Raw genomic sequence first — 21,966 nt, forward strand, 5'->3', positions numbered from 1 at the left:
TCATCCATTCATTCAGCAAACTCATATTGGACACCATGTGGCAGGCACTGTTCTCAGTACTGGCAGAGCAGCAGTGAGCCAGATGTAGTCCCTGTCCCCGTGGGCTGACCTCCTGGTGGGAGACAGCTAATAGAGTAAATGTCTAAGATGATGTGACTGTCTTAAGGTGCAAGTGGAGGTGCGGTAGCTGTCACTGTTGTCATTGTTTGGGGGCAGTGGAGGAGTGGTAGCTGTCCCTGTCAATGGTTCTGTGCAGTAGGTCTTTGTTGGGTGCTGTCACAGGCGGGCACTGCAGTGTCGTGTCACTTCCCTGGTCTACAGTGTAGGGTGAAGTCCTGTCCCTGGCAGCTCCCTTCAGTAGGAGGGTCTCAGGTGGCTGACTGTCTCCTTCCTCTCCCAGGGAGAAATAGGGCCTCCCCTCTGGGGAGGGCGATGGCTTAGGAAGGAGGCTGCAGAGGAACATAGACCTAGACCCTGAGCCCCACCCTCACTACCCAGGTTGTACCCTGGCCGGTCACACTGTGTAGGGGGAAATGGGGGTCACATGGTCCTTAAGACACCCCAGGGTTTCCCATTGGGCACCCAGAAAATGTACTGCATTAGCTGTGTTCACCTGCTCCTTCCTCACATCCTGCACCAATCACCTCACACTCCCCATGATTCCTGTTGGGAAGCCCCTGCCTGGCCAGGACATTTCAGGACATAGTGTTCTGCAGACAGTGTGGAAGATTCTGGGTGGCAGATGCCTCTTACAAACACCATCCCCTGCAGGACCTCGCTTCTCAGCCGATACTCGCTGTCCACCCCCCATCCCCTTAGCAACATGCCTGACGAGGAGCCTCACTGTAACCCCTAGCGCCAGGGCGTGGTGGTATCATTATATGTGGCAGAAGGGAGTATGGCATTAGCCATCCCTGCCTCTCCTGTCCAGATTCCCATCCCTCCTCGTGTTGCCTCCACGGGACTCTGCCGTCTCTAGGCATCACGGAAAGTCAATTTAGTTTATAGAAATAGTTAACATGTTTATGACCTCGGAGTCCACGGGGCACTCTAGTTTCTTCAGCCCTCGGCCTTTCTGAGAGCAGGATACCCACATTGCCCAGGTGCAGAGGAGGAGGTTTGCTCCAGGCCGTGGCCAGCAGTGCAGCCCCTGGCTCTCCCAGTTCCTGCCACAGACTCCAGACTAGGGTTCAGTGACACTGTGCCTCCCTGCCCGAGGTGGAGGCAGGCTGCAGAGCCTTCTGACCACCTGTTACCATTTCTGCCCTGCTTGCCAGGCTCGTCCATCCACGTGCTGCATCTCTGTGGGCAGTAAGATGGGGCAAGTACTAGGTGCTAATGAGGACAGGTTTAGGAGTTTGGTCTCATCCTGGACATGGTGGCTTTGTACAAACCAAACCCCTTTTCCCAGCCAGCCCAGCTTAGCACCTAGCTACACTCTTTGGTTGGGCTGGTCATCACACCCCGAGAGGGGCAGGGAGTACCAGAGACAGGAGGGAAGCTTTTATACCTTCATTGCTGGGCCTGAAGACACTGTCATGTCAGATGTGGGCAGCCTGGTCACACATGTGCCCTGGTGTCTGGTGGCCCTCCAGTACTTTGCTTTGGATGTGTATAGATTTCATAGGAATCATCATTTTTTTCTCCAATTCATCAGACTTTTAAGAATTTCTGTTTGTTCTCTTCTGTTTTGAGTTAGTTTAGTTAGTTGAACCCTTTTTTGCGAGGGTGGGAGTGGGCAGGGACCAGGAATTGAACCCAGGGATACTTAACTGCTGAGCCACATCTCCAGCCCTTTTTATTTTTGAGACAGAGTCTCACTAAGTTGCTAAGGGCCTTGCTAAGTTCCTGAGGCTGGCTTTGAACTTTCCATCCTCCCACCTCAGCCTCCCAAGCCCCTGGAATTGTAGGCATGGACCACCATGTCCAGCTTGGATCTTATTTTTGACCTTTAAGTTCCCCGATGCACAGAGGGGACCCTGGGTCCTTTCGAGGAAAACATAATTTCTGCAGATGGACTGATCATCAGAAGTTTGTGTCTCAGTGGCTTTGTACAAACCAAACAGGAGCTGATAGTCCTGTGCCTGCCATGTGGTATTGGGTTTTTCCACAACAGCGTTCCGCCCAGGGGCCTTGACGTTCACAGGCCTGCTGGGAAGCAGGGCCAGCCTTAGGTACGTCATATGCTTCCTGACCCTCACCTGCATCTCTCACAGCTATGGGAGGATGCTGAGGCCTGGCAGATACAGTCCTGTCCAGGGTCATGCTGGTGGCCTCCAGGATGTACCTGTGCTTCTACCTCACCACGACTTGAGGCTTCTCTCCCAGGAGGTCAGTTGTGTTGCATTCTAGGGAAGAGGAGGAAGAGGAAGCCATGGTCCCAGCCCATGGCCCCAAGAGGAAGCCATGGTCCCAGCCCAGGCTGCCCTGGGGGATAGGAACATTTGTGAGTCAGGAAAGGGACATGTGAAGGCCACACGTCTCATCCTCACCCAGGGGGCAGCTTGACATGACCAGCCAGTCTGCTTTGCCCAGCCCATAAACTAAGAATTGTTTTTAGGTTTATAAACATTTGCAAAGAAAGATCAAAAGGATATTTTGGAACATGTGAAAATCATATGGAATTCTGGTTTGGGTTTCTGTGACACAGTGTTGACATGTAGCCATGTTTGTTCATATGTCTGTCCACGAGCTGCTTGCTCGTCACAGCCAGAGTTGGGTGTTTAGGGCAGAGAAGGTGACCTGCAGATGAGGCCCAGGTGTACCCTCTGACTGCACGGGGAACGCTGGGCCTGATTCTCTCGTCTTCCTGGCTTCCTGAGCTCTGTGCTGAGGGAAACCGACCCGTGTCCAGCTGCGCACACTCCACAAGACAGGCCCCAGCGGCTGCTGTCAGAGGCTCTCCCGGGCGGCTTGGGCGGTAGAATTTCACACGCTTGGTTATCTCCCCAGACTGTTGAAATTGGATGAAATAATCCTTTCAACCCTGACATGTGTGATTCAGCTGAAGTTCCAGGGGTCTCTTTATCTTTTGGGGTTTTACAAGTTTCTCAGAAAACCCATAAAGAGACATGCAAATCCTCTCCCGCCCTGGCCTCACGCCACTCCCCCTCCCTCCTTTCTTCCATGCACTGATGGAGGCCTGGCCTGTCCTCCTGCACTGAGGGAGGCTCTGGAGGTAGGCAGGAGCCTTGTTTGCAAACCCAGCTTGCTCTCTGCAATGGTTTCTGCCGCCACTGAGGTGCCCATGAGTCTCTGGCCCGTGTCTTCATTTCCGTCTCCACTGGCCTCTTCTGCAGAAGGACTTGAGGGCCAGCAGTTTGCTGTCTGAGGTGGTGGCAGGATCTTTTAGTTCCAAGGGGTGGTGTCCAGGGTGGGATCTTGCTGGGCCTTTCCCAGCTCCCTGCTCTTCTTAGGAGTCACATCTTGTGGGGTTCTGGGAGGCTAGCCAAGAACTGGCAGGTTTTGGCCCCTGGTGACATGCTTGAGGGGCACTGTCCAGTCTTATCCACACCATCCTTCAATGGAGGGACAGTGCCCCACACAGCTTGAGCTCCTGGAAAGCCAGAAGATCCCCATGCTCGGCCTGCCTGACCTCTCCCCCAGCTTCTTTCCCCACCCAGAGCATTTGCTGCTTTGAACAATGGAAGCCGTTTACCCTGCTCCTTAGAGGAAAGAGGGACTTGTGGGCAGGAGGCACAAGGGTAGGGAGAGAGGGAAGTCCCTGTGTGGGGGAGCCGGGAGGAAACAAGCACAGTCTCCCTCTGTGGGCCCAGTGTCCCTCACCAATGGAGCAGGGTGGAATGTGACTCAGAGGGATGGGCTCTGTGGCCTAGCAGCATGATGCTTGTCAGGTGGAGCATGTCCCTGAGCCACATGCCTGCCTTGTTAGTGTTGTCCCGGTCCCCAAGGCCTTCCCTGGGGCAGGTTACAGGGCCTCCTCACCTGGGTGACAGTTCTCTCTGGGAGCAGGACAGCCCAGGGACATGATGGCCTGAGAGCGCAGCTTCTGACCATGACTTCCTGAGTCACCTCAGACCCACAGAGGTCCATCCTGGTCCAGCAGAGGCAGCATGGCTGTCTCCTGGTCTTCCTAGGCAGCAAGATGGGTCTCTTCAGAGGATTTGCCACACGTTGTTATAGAAAGTTGTGCCCACTCACGCTGCTGTCTCACACACTGCTTGGCTGCTCTGCCCTTCACCAGGAAGGCAGCCCTCTGTGTGTGCAACGTGGATGTGGGCATCTCACTGGCCTCAGTTTTTGATCCCCTTGTGACCTGTGTGAGCCCCTCTCCATGTGCTCATAGCCCTTGGGGTGCCTGCATCTGTCTGGTTTTCGCCTATTTTCAAGTGTAGTCCCTGACATTTCTCATTCACTCTTGAGTTCTTCGTGTATTCAGGGTTTGAGTCCTCGGTCAGGTTTGTGTTTCTGGTAACCTGGACCTTGATTAATAGGAGTTCTTAGCACCCTGAGTCTAGGCTTGCTCCTCCCTTCCTGTTAAAGAGGCACCTCTTGAACCTTATTTACCAATTTGCCACTCCGTATTTGTGAAGGTGTTCTTTTGTGTTTTCTTTAAAACTTTACCTTGTAACAAGATTTCAGTCCCTCTGGAATTGGTGTCTGGGTGGTGAGGTCAGGGTCATGTGGCTTGCGCTGACCTTGCTGTGGTACTGCGAGGTCTCAGTGATTGAAGACTGTGAGGTGTGGTGGAGCCTGCTGGGCTCGGACCTTATCCTCTCCTTGGGGATTGCCTGGCTGGTGCTGGTCTGGCAGGTAGACTGTGTTCCTGGTAGAGGTTAGCAACTGGCATGTGCTCAGCAGTGACACTCTGTACTGGCTCTCCATAAGTCTAAAATCATTCCAAATCATAGAAGTATTTAGTTTTATTTTATCACTGTGGGTAGGGAGAGGCACAGTATGGGGGTAGTAAAAGCCCAATCATTCAAGTATTTGTGTCATGAGTTGTTCTTAGATTGGATTTAAGAAGCCTTGGCAGAGACACATGTGTGGTGAGGACCTGCAGTGTCCCAAGAGATGGGCCAGCTGGTTTATTTTCTCTCCTTAATTCAGTAACTCTTCAAGGCAAATGACAACGTGATCTCTTATTGGTGAAACAGCAAAACTCAGAGGGGAAAGGCCTTGTCTGTACCACTCAGCAGCCCTATAGCCCTGAGACTCGGGCCTGCTGTGTGGCTCCCTGGCAGCCTCATTGTGCTCAGCTCCTGACAATTTCTTGATCCTCACACTCAGTATTTATGAGCCTCTTGTCTCTTCTGTTTGCATCCTCAAAGCCTCATGGTCTGACCCACACCGAGGTGACCCTGTGCTGTGCTTGGTCCCTCAGGGTGACTACGACCAGAGCAGAACCAAAGTGCTGCACATGAGCATGAACCCCACCAGCGCGGCCAAGAAGCGTCTGCGCGAAGACCGGGACCAGCTGGAGGAGGAGTGTGAGCGTCTTCGGGGGCTCGTGCGTGCTCTGGAGAGAGGGGGCCCCATCCCCGCTGACCTGGAGGCCAGCAGCAGCCTGCCTTCATCGAAGGAGGTGGCAGGTAAGGCCATTGCGCAGCCCCTGGCATCCAGTGGGTAGGTTCACCTCAGTGCCATGGCTGTAGCCCTGGGCAGCCGGGCCTTGGGGACAGAGCATGAGGACCCCCATGGTCCGTAGAGACTTTCCTGCAGGGCTGTACAAACAAGGTTAGTCATCCACATCTGCAGGCGGCAGGAAATAACTCAGGCAGCACTAGAGAGGTAAGCAGCGGAGATCTTCTCAGACCCCTGGAACAAATTAATATCATTTATCAGTTTGTGTGTGCCCCATTAATCATGAGTAAATCCAATTCTCCGTGAGAACAGGGGCCATCTTTCATGGGTCTAAGTATACTTCAAAGAGCCCAGGGGCCCTTGCTGCAAGGGCCTGCGACACCAGGGAGGAACGAGGGCAGCTCCAAGTCAGTGCCTCTCACCACCCTCTCCCGCCTGGAAACCAAACAACCCTTGGAGCCTGTGCTCGGCACCTCCAATGCTGAGTCTCTTCATGGCCTTGGAGAGCATTGCAGTCCCCAAGTCCTGCGTTGGCTGTGTCCACTCTGCAGCTGCAGAGAAATGTACACATCTGCATGGAGGGTGCTCGCAGAGGTTCTGGGGGCTGAGGTGCCCTGTGCGCTGTCTGCATTGGAGAGTGCTTGGTATTGCCTGAGCAGGGCCCCAGAGTGACCGGGGAAGAGTGTGACCCTTCTACTCCTCCGTTTGGGCATCTGATGGCTCCACTCTTGGGGGCACTTGCAGGGGTGTCTGCTGGGCTAGGGGCTGGAGGCTGGAGGCTGGAGGCTGCTGTTTTGTTGACACTTGCATCTCACGTTTGCTCAGGCTGCTTGTCACCCTGTGAGGCCCTTTGCTTCCTCTCTGTGTGTGTCATCTCATGCTGTGGAGGCGCTTAACACTCCCCTTGAGAGTCCTGGAGTGGGAGAGAGGTTATTGGCCTGCTAGGCCCCTTCCTGTAGCGCCAAGCCAGTCTGAAGCATCAGGGCAGTTGCCCTCGTCCTCCTCCTCATTCCTGTGTCGTCTCCCTCCTGCTGTGTGCACCTATCCAGGGACCAAGACCTCTGGTCTGCGAGTGATGGAGGAAGCCCTAGGACACAGGAAGTCTCCTGCCCAGCAAGGCTTGGGGGCAGCCAGGCCTGAGATGGAGTGACAACTGTGCCATTCCTAGCATTGGGACTTCCCACAGCTTCTGTGTCTCAGCTGTGAGTAGACCACATTGGCACTGCAGAGTGCCTGGCACATGGCTGGCACTCAGTCACTGTTCACCAGCTGTATTTTATTGTCCCTGATCTTGTTACAAGATTCTTATAACTATCCTTAGCACGTGGTGGTCTTGGAGCACCCCGAGTCTTGGAACCTGCCCTGGCGTTCAGGTTGCCACGCCCCCTGTGTGATAGGGCCTTTCTTATACCACTTCCTGTGGGCTTGGGCTCCAAGCAGAATGGGAGGTAGTGGGACTCGCCATCTCTCAGCGTCTTAGAGGATGGCGGCTATTTATATGGCTCCCTGTGATCTGGCGTCCAGCATATGTGGGCAGTGCATACTCACACACACATTCCCCCCCATACCTCACCCCTTCTCTCCCATCTCAGGGGTTTAGAATTAACATTTGGGGTCTCTGCATGAACTCACATTGACCTTTATTAGGTCCTGTCCTACTTTCTGTAGACCAAGGCATCCAGACACCATGAGAAATGTGCCAGAACCAGACCAGGAACCCATCCCTGGCAGTTCCTGGGCCACTCCCTTTCGGGGTGGAGCAGAGCAAAGGAATGGCACAGTGTGCCGTGGGGACAGCCAGTCCCTGAAGTGCTTCCTAATACTCACGCTTCTGAATTCTCTCCACCAGTGCTGTTTCATTCTTCTTGGCATCACTGCTAAGGCTATGGGAAAGCAGCCAGGAGGGACTCTCTTGGAGTAGATTCCCCTGCCCAGTCACCAGCCTGCCTATGAGCTGGCCTGGGGAGTCTGGGGCAGACCCAGCTTGGGGCAGAGCATGCTGTGAATGGGAGGTCTCCTGCTGAGCTGAGGGCGGGCTTTGTGGCCACTGGCCAGGCCTCCAGCAGAACCCAGGTAGGAAATAGGCCAAGGAAAGAGAAAACCTCTCATGGGACCACCTGGCAAGCTGGTGGCAGCTCTGGGCATCTTCCCAGCCCTCCCACCATGCAGGCTTCTTCTGCCGTGCTGTGGTGTGACAGTGTCATCCTTGTACTCCTTCCAGCCTGGATTCTCCTGCCTTGTGCCATCTATGTGTCCGTGGCAGATTTTAGAGCAAAGAATGCAGACTCAGAACATCACAGGTAGACCTCTTCCTTGCGAAAGGATTCTTGGGAGAGACCTTCAGCATCACCTGGTGTCCCTTGAGCATTTGCCCATTGACTGCCAATTCGTTTTTCTGGTCATATGTGCTGAGCTCCTCCTGTGGACCAGGCTGTGCTGGTCTTGGGCACTCAGTGCAGGGAGTCTGGCTGTGGTGAATGTTAGAGGCCACAGCAGATAGATTTTGTGACACTTAGGGAACTGAGAGACACCCAGAGCTTCCCTTCAAGAAGAAGGGCAAGTCCAAGGTTGCCTGGAAGCTGGAGGATGAGGGACTCAGGTCAGACATGGACAGCCTGTCAAGAGTGTGGCTAAAGGTGAGGGCAGGAAGGAGGCCTGTGGCATGGGGTGGGGCATCTAAGCCCAGGTGGCTCACTGGACTTGCCCGTGTGCTGTACCTCCCAGGCTCCTGAACTCACAGTGAGGCAGGTTGGTTTTTGTTTTGCTTGCTGTAAGATATACACCCACAGAGACGATGCAGCAGCAAACTTTCAAATCTGTTAAGAAGGGCTTAGCCCTTGATGACTGAGTGCTCAGGAAAGAGGGTTCTAAACCAGTGTGTGGCCAAAGAGCCAGTCTGCTCAAGCCACGAGACTCCCCAGAGGGCCCAGGAAGGAATAGCAGCAGATAGCCCTGGGGAGGTGCCTGGCTAAGATGAGGAGACCTAAGATACTTGGTTGAGAATTTAATTAAGAGATTGTCCCAGGTCTTTCCCTCACTCTATTTGTGGGCAGTAGCCTCTCCCCCAGGAAAGATTAAAAAAAACAAAACTAAACTAAAAACCCAGCTACTTATTCTCTTGCAACAGTGCTTCCTGAAGTGAGGGCCTCAGGCTGGTGCAGCCCTACCAGGAACTTGAGAAATGCAGATTCTTAGGCCCTATCTCAGACTAATTCAGAAGCCCTGAGATGGACCCTGTGCTCTGCTCACACACCATCCATGCCACATAGATGGCAGGGAGAGGGCCCTGTATAGGCCCAGTCAGGACAGGAGGCCCAGAGAGAACACAGAAGTTGAGGTGGACAGCTGCAGGTAAGTCCTAAGGTGACCCTGGAGCCCCAGTGAGAACTCTTCCTGGGAGATGTTGACCAGACTGGGAGGGTGCTGACTGGAGGTCCCAGGGGACAGCGATCTCCATGGTGCGGTCCACAGAGGACAGGCTTTCCTCTCCTGCTCAGAGGTCCTTGGGTGCCCCATGACACATCTCCTGATGATAAAGGATAGCTAGGGGTTGGAGGATAGCCAAGGATTTTCAGAACTCTGGAAGGCAAAAAAAAAAAAAAGAAAAAGAAAACACGCCTAAATGTGCAAACTACAGAGCAACATGTACAAAGTGCCCACTGGGGGAATGGGCCTCCAGAGCAGAAGAGAACCCAAAAGAGGCATCTTGAACCTGACCAGTGAGAAAGACTTTTCAGTAGCACCATGAGAACAGGTGCCTTCAAGCAATTCAGAGAGAGAACAAGCTCTGGGCGTGTAAAAGTGTCCAGAGTCAAATGGAAGTTTTAATTGAACATTTTTAAGATGAAGTTGAGCAGGCTTATCAGAAAATTGCACAAAAAGACAGATGAAGAAAAGAAAATAGAGGTGAGACGTGGAGAGGACCAGCCCTGCAGTGCATAGAAGGAACCCCGGGTGCAAGAGGGTGTACCTGGAGCTCTGAGGGTGGGTTCCCAGCAGGCAAGGAGCGAATCCCCATGGAAGATGCGCAGAAGGTCCTTTGCACAGGTGACGGCAGGTCCTCCTGCGCACATCCTGATGGCACTCCAAAGCCTTGTGGACAGAGGAGACCCTGGGAGATTCCAAAGGAAAACAAGACATCCCTTCTCTAAGGGCCAGGGACCAAAATGACCTAACACTCCTCAGCAACAGCATAAGAAAGTAGGAGGCACCAGCAGTGTCCTTACATTTTTAATGGAAGTGACTTGGAGCTTAGGACCCATGCCATGCCCACTGTTATTTTCAGATGGTCATGGTGTTTTAAAATTTACCTTTCCTATATCCTTTCTTAGAAAGTTAGTCTAGGATGTGCTCCAATAAAATGAGGGAGTAAACCAAGAAAAAAGGTACAGAATCCAGGAAGTAGGAGGGAGTTCACAGGGCATCTTCCTGGCTCACCAGAAGGCAGTAGGTGACACCAGTGTGTCAGATCCAGAACACACCATGGAAACGTGCTGTCAGAGGTTGGAGAAATGTTTAGTACCAAGGTGGAGGTACTAAAAGACAAGCGAAAGCCAGGGTCCCAGGGAAAGGGCAGGCGGCAAGGTGTGGGGGTGGCTGCTCCCTGACAAGTCTCTCTGCATTACTGAGCTCTGAAGTTGTACATGAAAACAAGTGTAAAGTTGACGAGAATAAGGCTGATGGCAAGTTGTAGAAGCTTAGTGACAGAGGCTCAGCAGAAGCCCAGCAGCCTCTGAGGATGCCATGGGGACAGGCAAGGTGACTGGGCACCACTGTCCAGTGGGCAGGTGGGAAGAGTCTGGTCACCCTAGGCCCCCTTCTTGGAGGCCTTTCTTGTGGGAGAAGAGCCCCCATTGCCTAGCAGGGGGACAGCTGGGATGAGGTCTGGGGGATGTGTTTGGAGGAGTGAGGCTGCCATTTGGAGGAAGGTGTGCTCCTCATGCTGTTCGTGGGCTCACACCTGGAAAGGGGAGGATGTGTCATTGACAGAGGAGGACCATGGTCCTGGCAGCCTCCTGCCTATCTCCCTGGCTCCTAGCAGAATTCCTCAGAATTTCTTTGTGGCCACTCTGCACCCCGCAACCTGTTTCTGAGCACAGATGAGGAAACCGAGACATAAACAGATGAAGTTGCAGGCCAAGGCCCAGTAGTCTAGCTCAGCTGAGGGTACACTCTTTCTGCGGATGTGCCCACCTCCCCTGCCAACTTGTTAGGGCATCGAGCACCTTGTTGTAGCTCCCAGGCAGCAGGCAGGCAGACAGCTGTGGCTTCTCCATTGCTGAATGGGTCACTATCCTCCATGGAAGCTGTTCAGTTCCGCCTCTCCAGGCTTTGAGTTGTTGGCAGGGTCCCTCCCAGGCTCCCAGCCTCTGGTGATTGGGCTTCAGGTCACAGGCTTGCAGGTTGGTGGACAGCAGAGCTGACACCAACAAGAGACCTAGATCATAGACAGCCTGCCAGTTCTGGAAGAGAGGCCAGAAAGAGCAGGTGGGTGAGGTGGGCATTGGAGGCCGCGCTGGCTTCTCTCTCAGGCAGTGCACCCTCTTTTGGCCTCCATTTTATGTTTACCATGAGTTTCTGAGGACTCTTGTTCTCTGGCCTGGGCCCTGGCTCTGGGGGCCAGAGAGGACAGAAACAAACAAGATGGCCTCTGCCCTCGGGGCCCTGGGGTAACTGCCTGGCTTCTCCAACCTCACACCAAGAGCACAACCCTGCTGGCAGAAATCTGGGCCCCAGCCTCCCCACGCTGCCTTCTGGCTGCCTGCATGGCCCCTGCTGCACCCAGACTTTGCCAGAGAGATTATTAATCGCAGTTTAATCAGGTAGTGCATTAATATTAAAACAATCTAGTCCTGTCAGGGTGGCACTTTGAAGGTGATCAGTTTTGCCACTGCCTGACTGTGCAGGCACAGCGGATCCCAGGGATGTCTCTAGGGAGGAGACGAGGGGAGCAGGCTGCACTGAGCTCCCCTGCCCCAGCCCTGGGAAGGAGGACATCCGGGGGCTTGGTTTGGGGCTGCACCTCAGTACTCCCCACCTGGGGCTGAGACAGAGGGCAGTGCCTCTGTTTCGTTCATGCTTAGGCTGTTGACTCTGCAGACTGACTGCCCTCTTCCTGCTCCCACACCCTGGCAGTGCAGCCCACCTCAGCTATGGTGGCACGGAAGGGTGAGGTGCCAACCTGTCAATGCCAGACATCAGTGCACTGCTCCCATTTAGTGTGGGCCTGTCCTGAGTCACAGTCCATGAGTCCCTGGGGCAGGGCCGCCACCTCCCAGGCCTCAGTCTGCTTATACATAAAGGTAGGTACACAGTGCAGGTTGGAAGCAGGAAGTAGGATATGGGACTTTACCACCGTGGCCCTGCATGGCTTCTTGCCCATTCCATGGCTGCTGCTGTGCTCTGAGCCCCAGCCCCTGCACCCCCGTGCTGCAGGTCCCTCCAGTAGAGCAGCAAGGCTTCTGTGCTGGGGGTGGAGGTCCTGGCCAGCAGTCTTTTAGGCCTTTAACAAGCAGCAGTGTCTGCTTTCCTGTGGCCCCTGAGGTTTCTGTGAATAATCTACATTCACTCTGACAGTTTCCCTCCATGTAACAGGTGGGATTTTTAGACAGTAAAAGCACAGTGACATTCACAGATCAGAAGTTGAAGGTGGGAAACATGCCCTGCAGAGCCAAGTCTGGTAGGTTTGGTGTATGTCAGTGTAGCAGTGTGAAATCTGTCAGGTAAAGGGGTACAGACAGGGATGTGGTTTCCATGAGCCAGTGCTGCTTCTCAGTGGACTGTGGAAACTGGAGCCTCTAAAGCATCTGTGAATCATGCTTTAAAGATACCAGCATCTCTGTTGTCTTGGACTTGTGTCTGATAGTCGTGTTCTTTTCAGCAGGTCTGTATTTTCCTGGATTCTCATGTGCAGCTTAATTCTGAGTTGTATTCTGGACATTTTGAATGCCATGTGAGGCCATTCCAGGTCTTTCTACACTCTGTACAGAACGTTGGTTTCTGCTAATCGTCATGGGCACTCTGCCCAGTTCCTTATGGCAGTCCAGCCCACCGGTCTTTGCCATGCTTCTCAGAGCCTCTGATGCTGTGGTCTGGGTGGGCCAGTTTGAGTCCTGGGCAGTGGGTTAGCCCAGAGTCCAGTTCTCGAGCCCTTGGTGTGTGTTTTGGGTGTAACCCCCATGCTTAGCTCAGGGAGGTCCTCAGGACCCCCGTGACTTCCCTTTGCAGGACCCTGCTGGCTTTGCCCTGCCCTGCCATGTGGTTGTCCCCGACTATGCCAGCCACCGGGCCCAGAGGAAATGCAGCAGGATTCGCCCCCACTACCAGGCTCCAGGCGTCTGTGCAGCTGTAGCCCAGGATTGCCTGGCTGCTGGATGGAAGAAGAAAGATAAAAGGACAGATTTCTGTCACTTGCTTCTCATGCCAGAAAGCAAGGGCAGCCCTTGACACCCTGTCTGTGCCCCACTCAGGCCAGGCTTGAGGTGCTTTCATGTCTGGGCCAGGTAGAGCCAGAATCAGACAGATGACAACCAACTCCGAGGCTCAGGGCACAGCTTCAGGATTTAAGACGGTGTGATATCATCTGATAGACTGAATCCCTGACCATAAAGCTTCCAAGAAAGAAATCTTCAGGTCCAGATGGTTCACCAGCAAATTCTACCAAATACGCAGAGAAAAGTGAATAGCAATCCCCCACAGCTCTTCAAGGAAACAGAAGAGAGAGCGTCCCAGCACACCCAAGGAAGCATGAGCTCACCCTGATTTCAAAGCCGATGACAAGACTAAAGAGAAAAACCACAAGAATTAGTTTATTTATTCCAAAAACACAAGACTGGTTCAGTGTTAAGCATCAGATGATATAATCTAAAAAAGAAAACACACAATCAGATCAATAGATACAGTACAAGCATTTGTCAAAATCCAAAACCCATTCGTGACAGAAACTCTCAACAGGAAAAGATGGGACTTCCTTCACACAAAGAAGACCACATCTGCCTCAGACCTGATCATGCAAGACCGGAAGCAGCTCCCTCAGGACAGAAGTCCCTGGCAGACCATCCATGACAGTCGGCCAGAGTCCTACAGAGGCAGGCAGGCTGGAAAGTGGGGGTGTGGTGCATCCTCTTCACAGGTGGCTTGACTGTCCCTGTGGACAGTCACAGTGAAGAGAAATCCCAATTATGTCCCGTGGCCGTGCTGCACCCTCTTTAAGTGGGTGCATGCACATGTTGTGTGATACCATATACTAGCAATGACCACGTGGAAACCAAAGCTAAAAACAGCCCCATTTCTCTTCACTGCCCCCCAGATGTAATCCATAGATGCAAATCTTGACAGAGCTGTGCTGATAGCTAGAAACGCTGCAGCCAGCAACTGGAGGTGAAAATGGAGAGTGTCATGAGGCGCTCATGGGTTAGAGGTTCAACACGGCGGCCACCCCCTCTACCCACCCGAGCTCCAGGTCCTGTGTGGTGCGAGGCAGACCTCTCGGGCTCCCTCCTCAGCCAGCCTCAGCCTTTCCCACTTCCCAAGGTTCTCAGGAGTTGGGCCGCACCCTTGGTCACACAAGCCCAGCTGTGAGAAGATACACATCATGGCGTGTCGTGGTGGAACACTGCCCAGGGAAGGCCAGACTGCTGGCACCCTCTGTGGGGGAGCCAGACATGGTCCTGCCAGAGGCCCCCACAGTGGAGGAAAAGGTAAAAGTGCAAGCTCACAGGATGGACTGGGCTGCTAGCTGGCTCCACAGCCAGGGCAGAGAGTTGCTCCTCAGGTGATGGAACTGTTCCAAATCTGGATCTGGGCCATCACAGTCATCTCTCCCTGTGTTAGGCTTTATAGGCCTGATCACCAAAACATGCCATCTTTCCACATGATTTGTAAAAATTATAAATTAAAATGGCACCTTGTTTGTGCATTTTCTTCATTAAGCACAGGAAGAATGTTTTACTTTCTCTCTTCAGAATGGCCTCATCACGAGGCCTAGACATGCACCTGGAGTCCTAAAAACTCCAGAGGCTGAGGTGGAGTTTGAACCCAGGAGTTCAAGACCATTCCCTACCCCAAAAGAAAAAGAACGGTCTCATTGTAACCTCTGTGTCTTGACCTCTTTTTATATTGTTTATGTAGAAACTTAACTTTGGGTTTTTTTTTAATAATTTAGAGTCTGAAATTTTTTTGGTCTCATCTATTCTGTTACTTTTAAACTTTTAGTGATATGACGGGCAATTCTATTTTCTTCTGGGCCCTTTGGCTTATTTTTAATATTTAAAGATTTAATCTTAGAACCTGTTGTTTGGTATGTGGTATGTGACGCCATCTAAGTTGATCTTCGTCCATGTCACTCAGCGACCACCCCCGTGTCGCTTATGTTCCTACTTGCCCCGTAGGCTTATAATGGATGTCTCATGTTTATTAAGTTTTTATGCATAATAGAATGTGCATTCAGATGTTTGGGGTTTATTTCATTTATCCATATGTTATTTTAAGAAATTAGGATTTTAAAAGGTTTTAATATCTAGTAATAGATCAGGCATTAATTTTTTAACTTAAAAATGTTCTTGCCTATTATTCTAAATGAATTTTAGAATTACTCTTGTCAAGTTCAAGCAAAAGCCATTGAGGCTTTATTTTTAAATGAGATTACACTGAAGTTCTAAATGAATTTGGTAGATGAACTTTCATCTCCACAGGGTGCTTCTGAGCAGGCAGTGTCTCGGGCCTGTGCGCCAGAGGCATCCCAGGCACGGGCTTGTGGGTCAGGACCACCCTCTGGGTCAGGCAGAGAGCACCCCAGATGAGCAGGAAGGTGCTTACCTGGCTGCCCTTTGCCATCTGGGCCTCCAAAGTTGGCTCCCACCACTTGCCCACCTCCCTCCACAGGCAGATTCTTTGATTGCTCTCCTGCTGCATCCAGGGTCTAGAGTTGAGGTAGTAGGAGCCAGGAGAGGAGTCTGTGCCATCCTGTCTGGCAGGAAGCTCCTAAATCTACCAGGAACCAGCTCCTTGGTGACTCTGACGTAAAGCCTAGGCATAGGCTATCTGGTCACCGTGATGAGGTCATCCATCCCAACCTTCTTTTGACTTTCATACCCTGAGGATATGCTCCTCACAGTACCATGGTGCCACCTAGAAGACAGCACACACTGGGCACATTGTGGGTCAAGTTCCACAGGGGAAATAACCAGTGGGACATGAAGCATGCACACAGAGGTGCTTACTGCATGCAGAGAGTCAGCTCACCAACAAGCAATAGAGTTGGCAAGTCCTGAGAAGTGCAGGAGTGTGGACAGCTGCGACCAGGAAAGCTGAGGGTACAATTCAGTCGCAGGCACCAGGAAGAGCTGATGTCCCAGCTCAAAGGATCAGGTTGGGGGCTGCCTTGCTACTTGGGGAGGTTCTGCCTTCTGTTCTGCCAAGACTTCCACCTGATTGGATGAGACCCACCCCATTGGAGGGCCATCTGCTGTATGTGGCCCACTGATTCAAATGTTATGCTCATACAGAAGCACCCTTCAGACACACCCACAATAATGATTAGCCAAATATCTGGGTGCCTGTGGCCCAGTGGAAATGATACGCAGTGTTAACCAGCACACTGGGCATCCCTATAGACTGGGCACCACCAGTTGGTGGCATGAGGGCCTCAGAGCATTCAGGGGGAACCAGGGTAGGAAGGGCTCGGGTTAGGCAAGGGAGGCTGGGCCCACGCGTATATGACTCTGGAGCTTTGTCTCCCACACTGCTCTGCCCGTTGTATGCCAACCTCCTGGGGACTGCAGTGTCCCCACACTGCTCTGCCCCTGTTACATGCCGGCTTCCTGGGGTTCCCTTTATGGGATGAGGGTGAGGCTGTCTGTCACTGCTCTCTCCAGCAACCAGGAACTTGGACACTTTGACCTCAGATTCACCTTCACAAATTGCTTTTTTGCTTATTGAAGTTAGATTCTGGTTCTATGGCAAGGGTTTCTTGAGCTGGGAAGAAGCTGCTTGGCTTCAGAAGTCCTTGGGGCCTATGAGTTTGTAAGTTTGGGGATTGGGCAGCATTGGCCCAGGCTTTGCTCTTAGCCTTGGGCCAGTCTCCAGCCCCTGGCGTTGGTTCTCACAGTTCCACATGAAGCCAGGCTGAGCTCCAGACCCCGAGGACATTATGAAGCCTGTGTTTTGAGGCCGGTCATTGTGTTGTCCTGTGATGCATGACACATAGTGATAGTGATAGCAGTGGCTGCTCTGTTGCCTGGGTGTGCTCAGGAGCCTGTCCAGGGTGAGCCACTCTGGGCTCGTGGGCCCTCTTCCCAGGGGCCACAAACAATATCTGGCTTCTTGGGTTTAAGGATCCCGAGCAGTGATAAGCTGCTTTAATTTTTTAGTAGAAAAAGCCGTGCCAGCTAAGGCACCCTGGCCTGGGAACAGCTGAGCCTGAGCAGCAGCAGGTGGCCCAAGGTCGGGAGGTGTGGATGGAAGTCCTACCACATAACTGCTGAGCACTTGCCTCTCCGGAGCTTGACTTCCCCTCCTGAAGTGGACGGTGAGTCCAGACCCCTGGTCAGGTGCTAAGGGTGAGGGGGCAGGCTTTGCCATCCTCAAGGCAGTGAGAATGTTCTTGGGAGAGTCTGGTTGCCTCAGTGGGTCTCCTCAGCATAGTTCAGGCTCTGCCCTGTCAGGCCTGGTGGAAACAGTCTGTCTGCCTCCTCTCACGTGGGCACCGTCCTGGGCACTGTGTCTTCAGGACCTATCAGATCTCAGGGCTTCTCTCCCTCTGGCTCCTCTTCCAGAGCAGGGGCAGCCTCACCTGTGTCCCTGAGACCTCCTCTGGAACCCCAGTACCAGCTTGCTAGCCTGTCCCCACAATGCCATGTCACCTTCCTGCATCACTTGCTGCCTCACCAAATTGACCCGCTGAGGTGACTAGCCCGCCCTCAGTTCCAGGGCATTTGAGATTGAGCCCTGTGTTTCTTTGTTGCTGGTTCTGAATACCCCATGGCTGAGGTCAGAGCCTGCCTCTGCCTGGACCCTGTGCCCTCATGGCTTCTGCATCCAGGAGGTATCCGTGGCCAGAGACCATGCACACCAGCTGGAGAGAATGGGCTGTCTTAACGGTGGCTCATTTTCCTTTTCTTCCTGGCATGTCTGTAAACTTTGCAGGGTATCTCAAGCCAAGTACCCAATTAGGGATTTCTGTATGACTTCATTTATCCGCTAATTGAAGTGGAAGCTCTGTAGTGCCTGGCAATGAACAAGTGTTTACCCTGGAACCCCTGGTCCTGACAGAGTGTGGCAGCCAGGGGCCTTCCCGCTAGCAAGCAGTGGCAGCGTCCAGACCCTGTGGGCAGGTACAGGCACAGCCAGGACCTCTCAGTGGCCTAGCAATGGCGGCTTTTCAGCTTGGGTTGTGCAGGGTCCCTGTGGGAGAGAGAGGTCAATTTTTGAGGTCTGACTTACCAGTTTGGCCGGGACCACCTTGGCCAGTTACCACCAGTGTTTTTGCCCTTATCTTTAGATGGGGGGAACCTGCCCTACCTGCACACTGGGCCTTCATGAAACTCACAAGATCCTTGAGTCTGCTGGCCCCTTAGCCATGTCACAGTAGTCTGTACCCCACAGAGTAGGGCAACTGAAGCTGGGGGCCCCCTAGCTTAGAAGTGACCATGACAGTCCAATGGCAGTCCCCCCCTGGACACCCACATTGACCCACTCAGCCTGCTCTGTCTAACATCTGTTCCTGAGCATGGCCTGGACCAGGCCCTCAGAACCTGTGGATGAGACAGAGCAAGGTTTCTGCCTCACCTGGGTGTAGAGGGAAAGGGCTCCTGGTGAGGTGACCAGGCTCCTTGAGGCACCAAAGAGACCTAAGGAAATGGGACCCCCACCTCTGCCCTAAGGAAGACTCTGAGAGTCCTGTCCTGGAGAACAGGGAGGGAGGACCTTGGAAGGGAGAAAGATGGTGCAGTGACAGTGTCGAGCCATCTGTGACAGGTCACAGTACTCAGGCTGACCACAGTGCTCCTCTGCCTAGGTCTTGTCAGGTTGGGGTTCAGCGCGTCTTGCAGGATGAATGCAGAGCACTCACTGGCTGTTTACTGAGCTGCATTTGGGGGAGCATCCCACATATTGCCTCATTGGTTCCAATCCCACAATTAGGACCATTATTCCCCCATTTTATGGGTGAGGAATGGGAACCCTCAGAGGTGAAATAATGTACCTGAAGTGGAAAGCAGGATCTGAACTCAGTGTGCCTCTGGTATCCGCTGTCCCTCACCTGCCCTGGCAGCTGCTGTGCCCCATGAGGTGCCTGTGCCATCACACAGGTCTGTCTCTTGGGAGCTTTAGCTTCTTTTGAGCTAAAGTCTGTTCCCTGCAGCTTCCTCTGAACTTCCCAGCTCTGCCTCACAGCCTTTGTTGTCGTCTTCTAAAACTGGGGTGTGTCCACTGAAGTGTCCTCCTGTGCTGGTTCCCATTGGAACCCCCATATCTCTGAGTGTGACGTGTCTCCCCCATCCTCTGTAATGAAGCTGTGGGCTCCTGTTCCAGGCCAGGCTGCCAGGAAAGCAGGGAACTTGGAGGCAAAGTCCAGATGGCTGGTCTTGGGCCAAGGAGAGGATGCATGCTCATAGGGGCACCTCATGGATGTGGGTGTATGTGCTTTACACACTGGGTGTGTTCACACCCCAGGCAAACTAGGAAGGTTGCCAGAAGCTTCTTAAGACAGGCCGGGCAGCCTGGCTGAGCAGCCCATCAAGAAGCAGCTCCAAGTCGGGTACCTCCAGACTTCTCCTCTGGAAGTTACTTGTGAAGAACAGGGTTCTAGGCTTCCACTCATCCTGTCCCCTAAATCTCAGAGGTCTCACTAGTGGGTTACAGGGATGATGTGGTATATTAGGCAGGGCCAGCATGCAGGTCTGGAGTCGGACCGACTGGTTTGGCCCCCTGCTCCCTGCTTACTTCCTCCATGAGAGTGTGTAAGCCTTGGACTCCTCATCTACCAAGCCAGGTTGTGGGGTCCCGAGGTGATGGGATCCAGTCCTGACCCAGAGTGTTGACCTGGGGCCCTGAGCTAAGGCCTCTGCTGGACACCTCCACTTGGACAGCTCTTCTGCATTATAGAATTACCATGTTTAAAAACTGAACTCTGAGTTTTAAGTGCACAGTTGAGCAATTATTCATAAATATGCAATGCTGTGAGCCATCACTACAGTCTTATTTTAGGATGCTTCCATCTCTCAGGATTCCACACACCCATTTGCAGGCCATCTCTGTTTCCTCTCACAGTCCCAGTCCATCACTAATCTTTGATCTTGGTTGGTTTGCCTTTTATGAACATTTCATATCAGTGGATTCTTACAATAGATGAACCCTTGTTCTGGCTTCTTTCACTGAGCACAGTGTTTCCAAGGTTCAGCCATGTTGCAGCATGTCAGCACTCATTTCCTTGTATGACCAAATAATATTTCCCTATGCAGATAGAAGACATTCTATTTGTCCATTCTTCATTTGGTGGGACATTGTTATTCCCACTTCTGGCTACTGTGGAGTGCTGCTCTGGACCCTTTAACATGAGTCTTTGGGCCTTTGTTTTCATTTCTCCCGGAGAGGGGTAGAATTTCTGGATTACATGGTAAATTTGTGTTTATCTTTTTAAGAAACTGCCTAATTGTTTCCAAAAGCAACTGCAGCAGCTTTTATTTCCCTTATGAGGTTCCTGATGCTTCCCATCCTACCTAACATTCGTCATTATCCGTCTTTTTGATTATAGCCATTCTAATGGGTGCAAAGTGGTGTCTTATTGTGGTTGTATTTCCCTAATGACTAATGATGTTGAGCACATTTTATTGCTTATTAGCCATTCATATATCTTCTTCAGTGAGATGTCTGCTTAAATCTTTGCCCAGTTTTTAATTGGATTGTTTGTCTTCTAATCATTTTCTTAATGCTTTCTTTTGATAAGCAACGTTTTTAATTTTGATGAAGTGTAATTTATCAACTTTTCCTTCAGTGGTTAGTGCTTTGTCCTAAGAAATCTTTGCTTACCCAGAGTTGCAGTCACCCACGTTTTTCCCAGAAGCCTTTACATTTAGATTGTGATCCTCATTGAGTTAATTTTGGATGTGGCAAAAAGATGGAGACAAGTTTCATTTCTCTCCATGAAGAGATTCAGTTGTTCCAGTACTATTTATTGGAAAAAAATTTCTTTCAACCATTGAACTGCTGTGAATCTTTTCTTGATAATCAATTCATGGTTCTAGTTTTGTTGTAGATTCTCTGTTCTGTTCTGAGGGTGTGTTCGCTTGTCTCTACACCAGTTCTAGCCATTTTCAACAATTAACTTTCCTGATAATATGACTTGAGCCAGACTAGAGGAGCCCTCCAACCTGCCCCTGGGCAGCCAGCCACATGCTTTTCTCTGACTTCCCTCAAGTTGGCTGGGTCACCTTCTCAGTGAGGGGCTGTCCCAGCCAGGCCCTCTCCTTCCCCTGATATCCTGTCCCCACCTCTGCTCTCTTATTCTTTATTCCACATTTTGAAACACTCCCTCTTTTGCTTACTCGATTTTCGGTGTTTCCCTCTGTTGTACTTTGGGTCTCTAGTCTCACAATTGAGCTCTCTGGCTAGGTCACAGCAGCAACATTTACTGAGGAGCAGCCTAGTGCCTGGGACTTTAGATATACTCAGCTACTGTGTGCCACTGCACAAGTGAGCACTGCCCCAGGCAAGGAGACAGTCTACCCAGAAGTCAGCTCTCTGTCACTATAATAAAATGCCTAAAATGGTCGACTTATAAAGAGGAAAGGTTTATTTTGACTCATAGATTTGGAGGTTTCCATCTGTGACTGGCCCTGTCACTTTGAGCTTGTGGCAAGGCAGTGCATCATGATAGGTGCATGTAACAGCGTAAAACCAATCACCTCATAAGCCACGAAGCAAAAAGAGAGAAAAATGGACCAGAATCTCACAGACCTCTTTAAGGGCATTCCTCCAGTGACCTACACGCCTCCCACTAGGCTCTGCCTCTGTAAGGTTCCTCAACTTTCATAGTACTGGCCTTTATGGGAGACATAGGGAGGACAGTCAAGATCTAAACTAGAGGGTTCTGCTCATCTCATATGCAAAAAGCATTCATTCAGTCAACAATAGCCCCCAGAATCTACTGTCCGAGCAGCTCAAAAGTCCACATCCAAAGTCCCTTCAGATTAGAGGCAAACTCAGCTGTGAGGCCCTGTAAGAAATAAGTTCTGTGTTTCCAAGATATGAAGGTAGGGTAGGCACAGGACAAACATTTCTGTTCTAAAAGGAAGAAGTAGGAAAACAGGAGGGACCAACCCAAAGCAAGACCAAAACCCAGCAGAGCAAACAGCCAGCCCTGAGCCTCATATCTAGCATCTGGAACAAGTGGTAGCATGATATGGGCCCCAAAGGGCTTGGGCA

General features: G+C 51.9%; 1 protein-coding gene across 3 annotated transcripts in view; it reads left to right on the plus strand.

Annotated features, from left to right (window-relative positions):
* The window catches only part of Mad1l1 (mitotic arrest deficient 1 like 1), a 351,707-nt gene that overhangs the window by 250,177 nt on the left and 79,564 nt on the right, over positions 1-21,966 (plus strand). For all 3 annotated transcript variants that reach the window (XM_026405670.1, XM_026405671.1, XM_077802469.1), the window contains one exon: positions 5,345-5,552. In XM_026405670.1, coding sequence (XP_026261455.1) covers positions 5,345-5,552 — 208 coding nt within the window. The remainder of the gene's footprint in view (positions 1-5,344; positions 5,553-21,966) is intronic.

This window comes from Urocitellus parryii, chromosome 9 (assembly GCF_045843805.1).
Source record: "Urocitellus parryii isolate mUroPar1 chromosome 9, mUroPar1.hap1, whole genome shotgun sequence".
Classification (NCBI taxonomy): domain Eukaryota; kingdom Metazoa; phylum Chordata; class Mammalia; order Rodentia; family Sciuridae; genus Urocitellus; species Urocitellus parryii.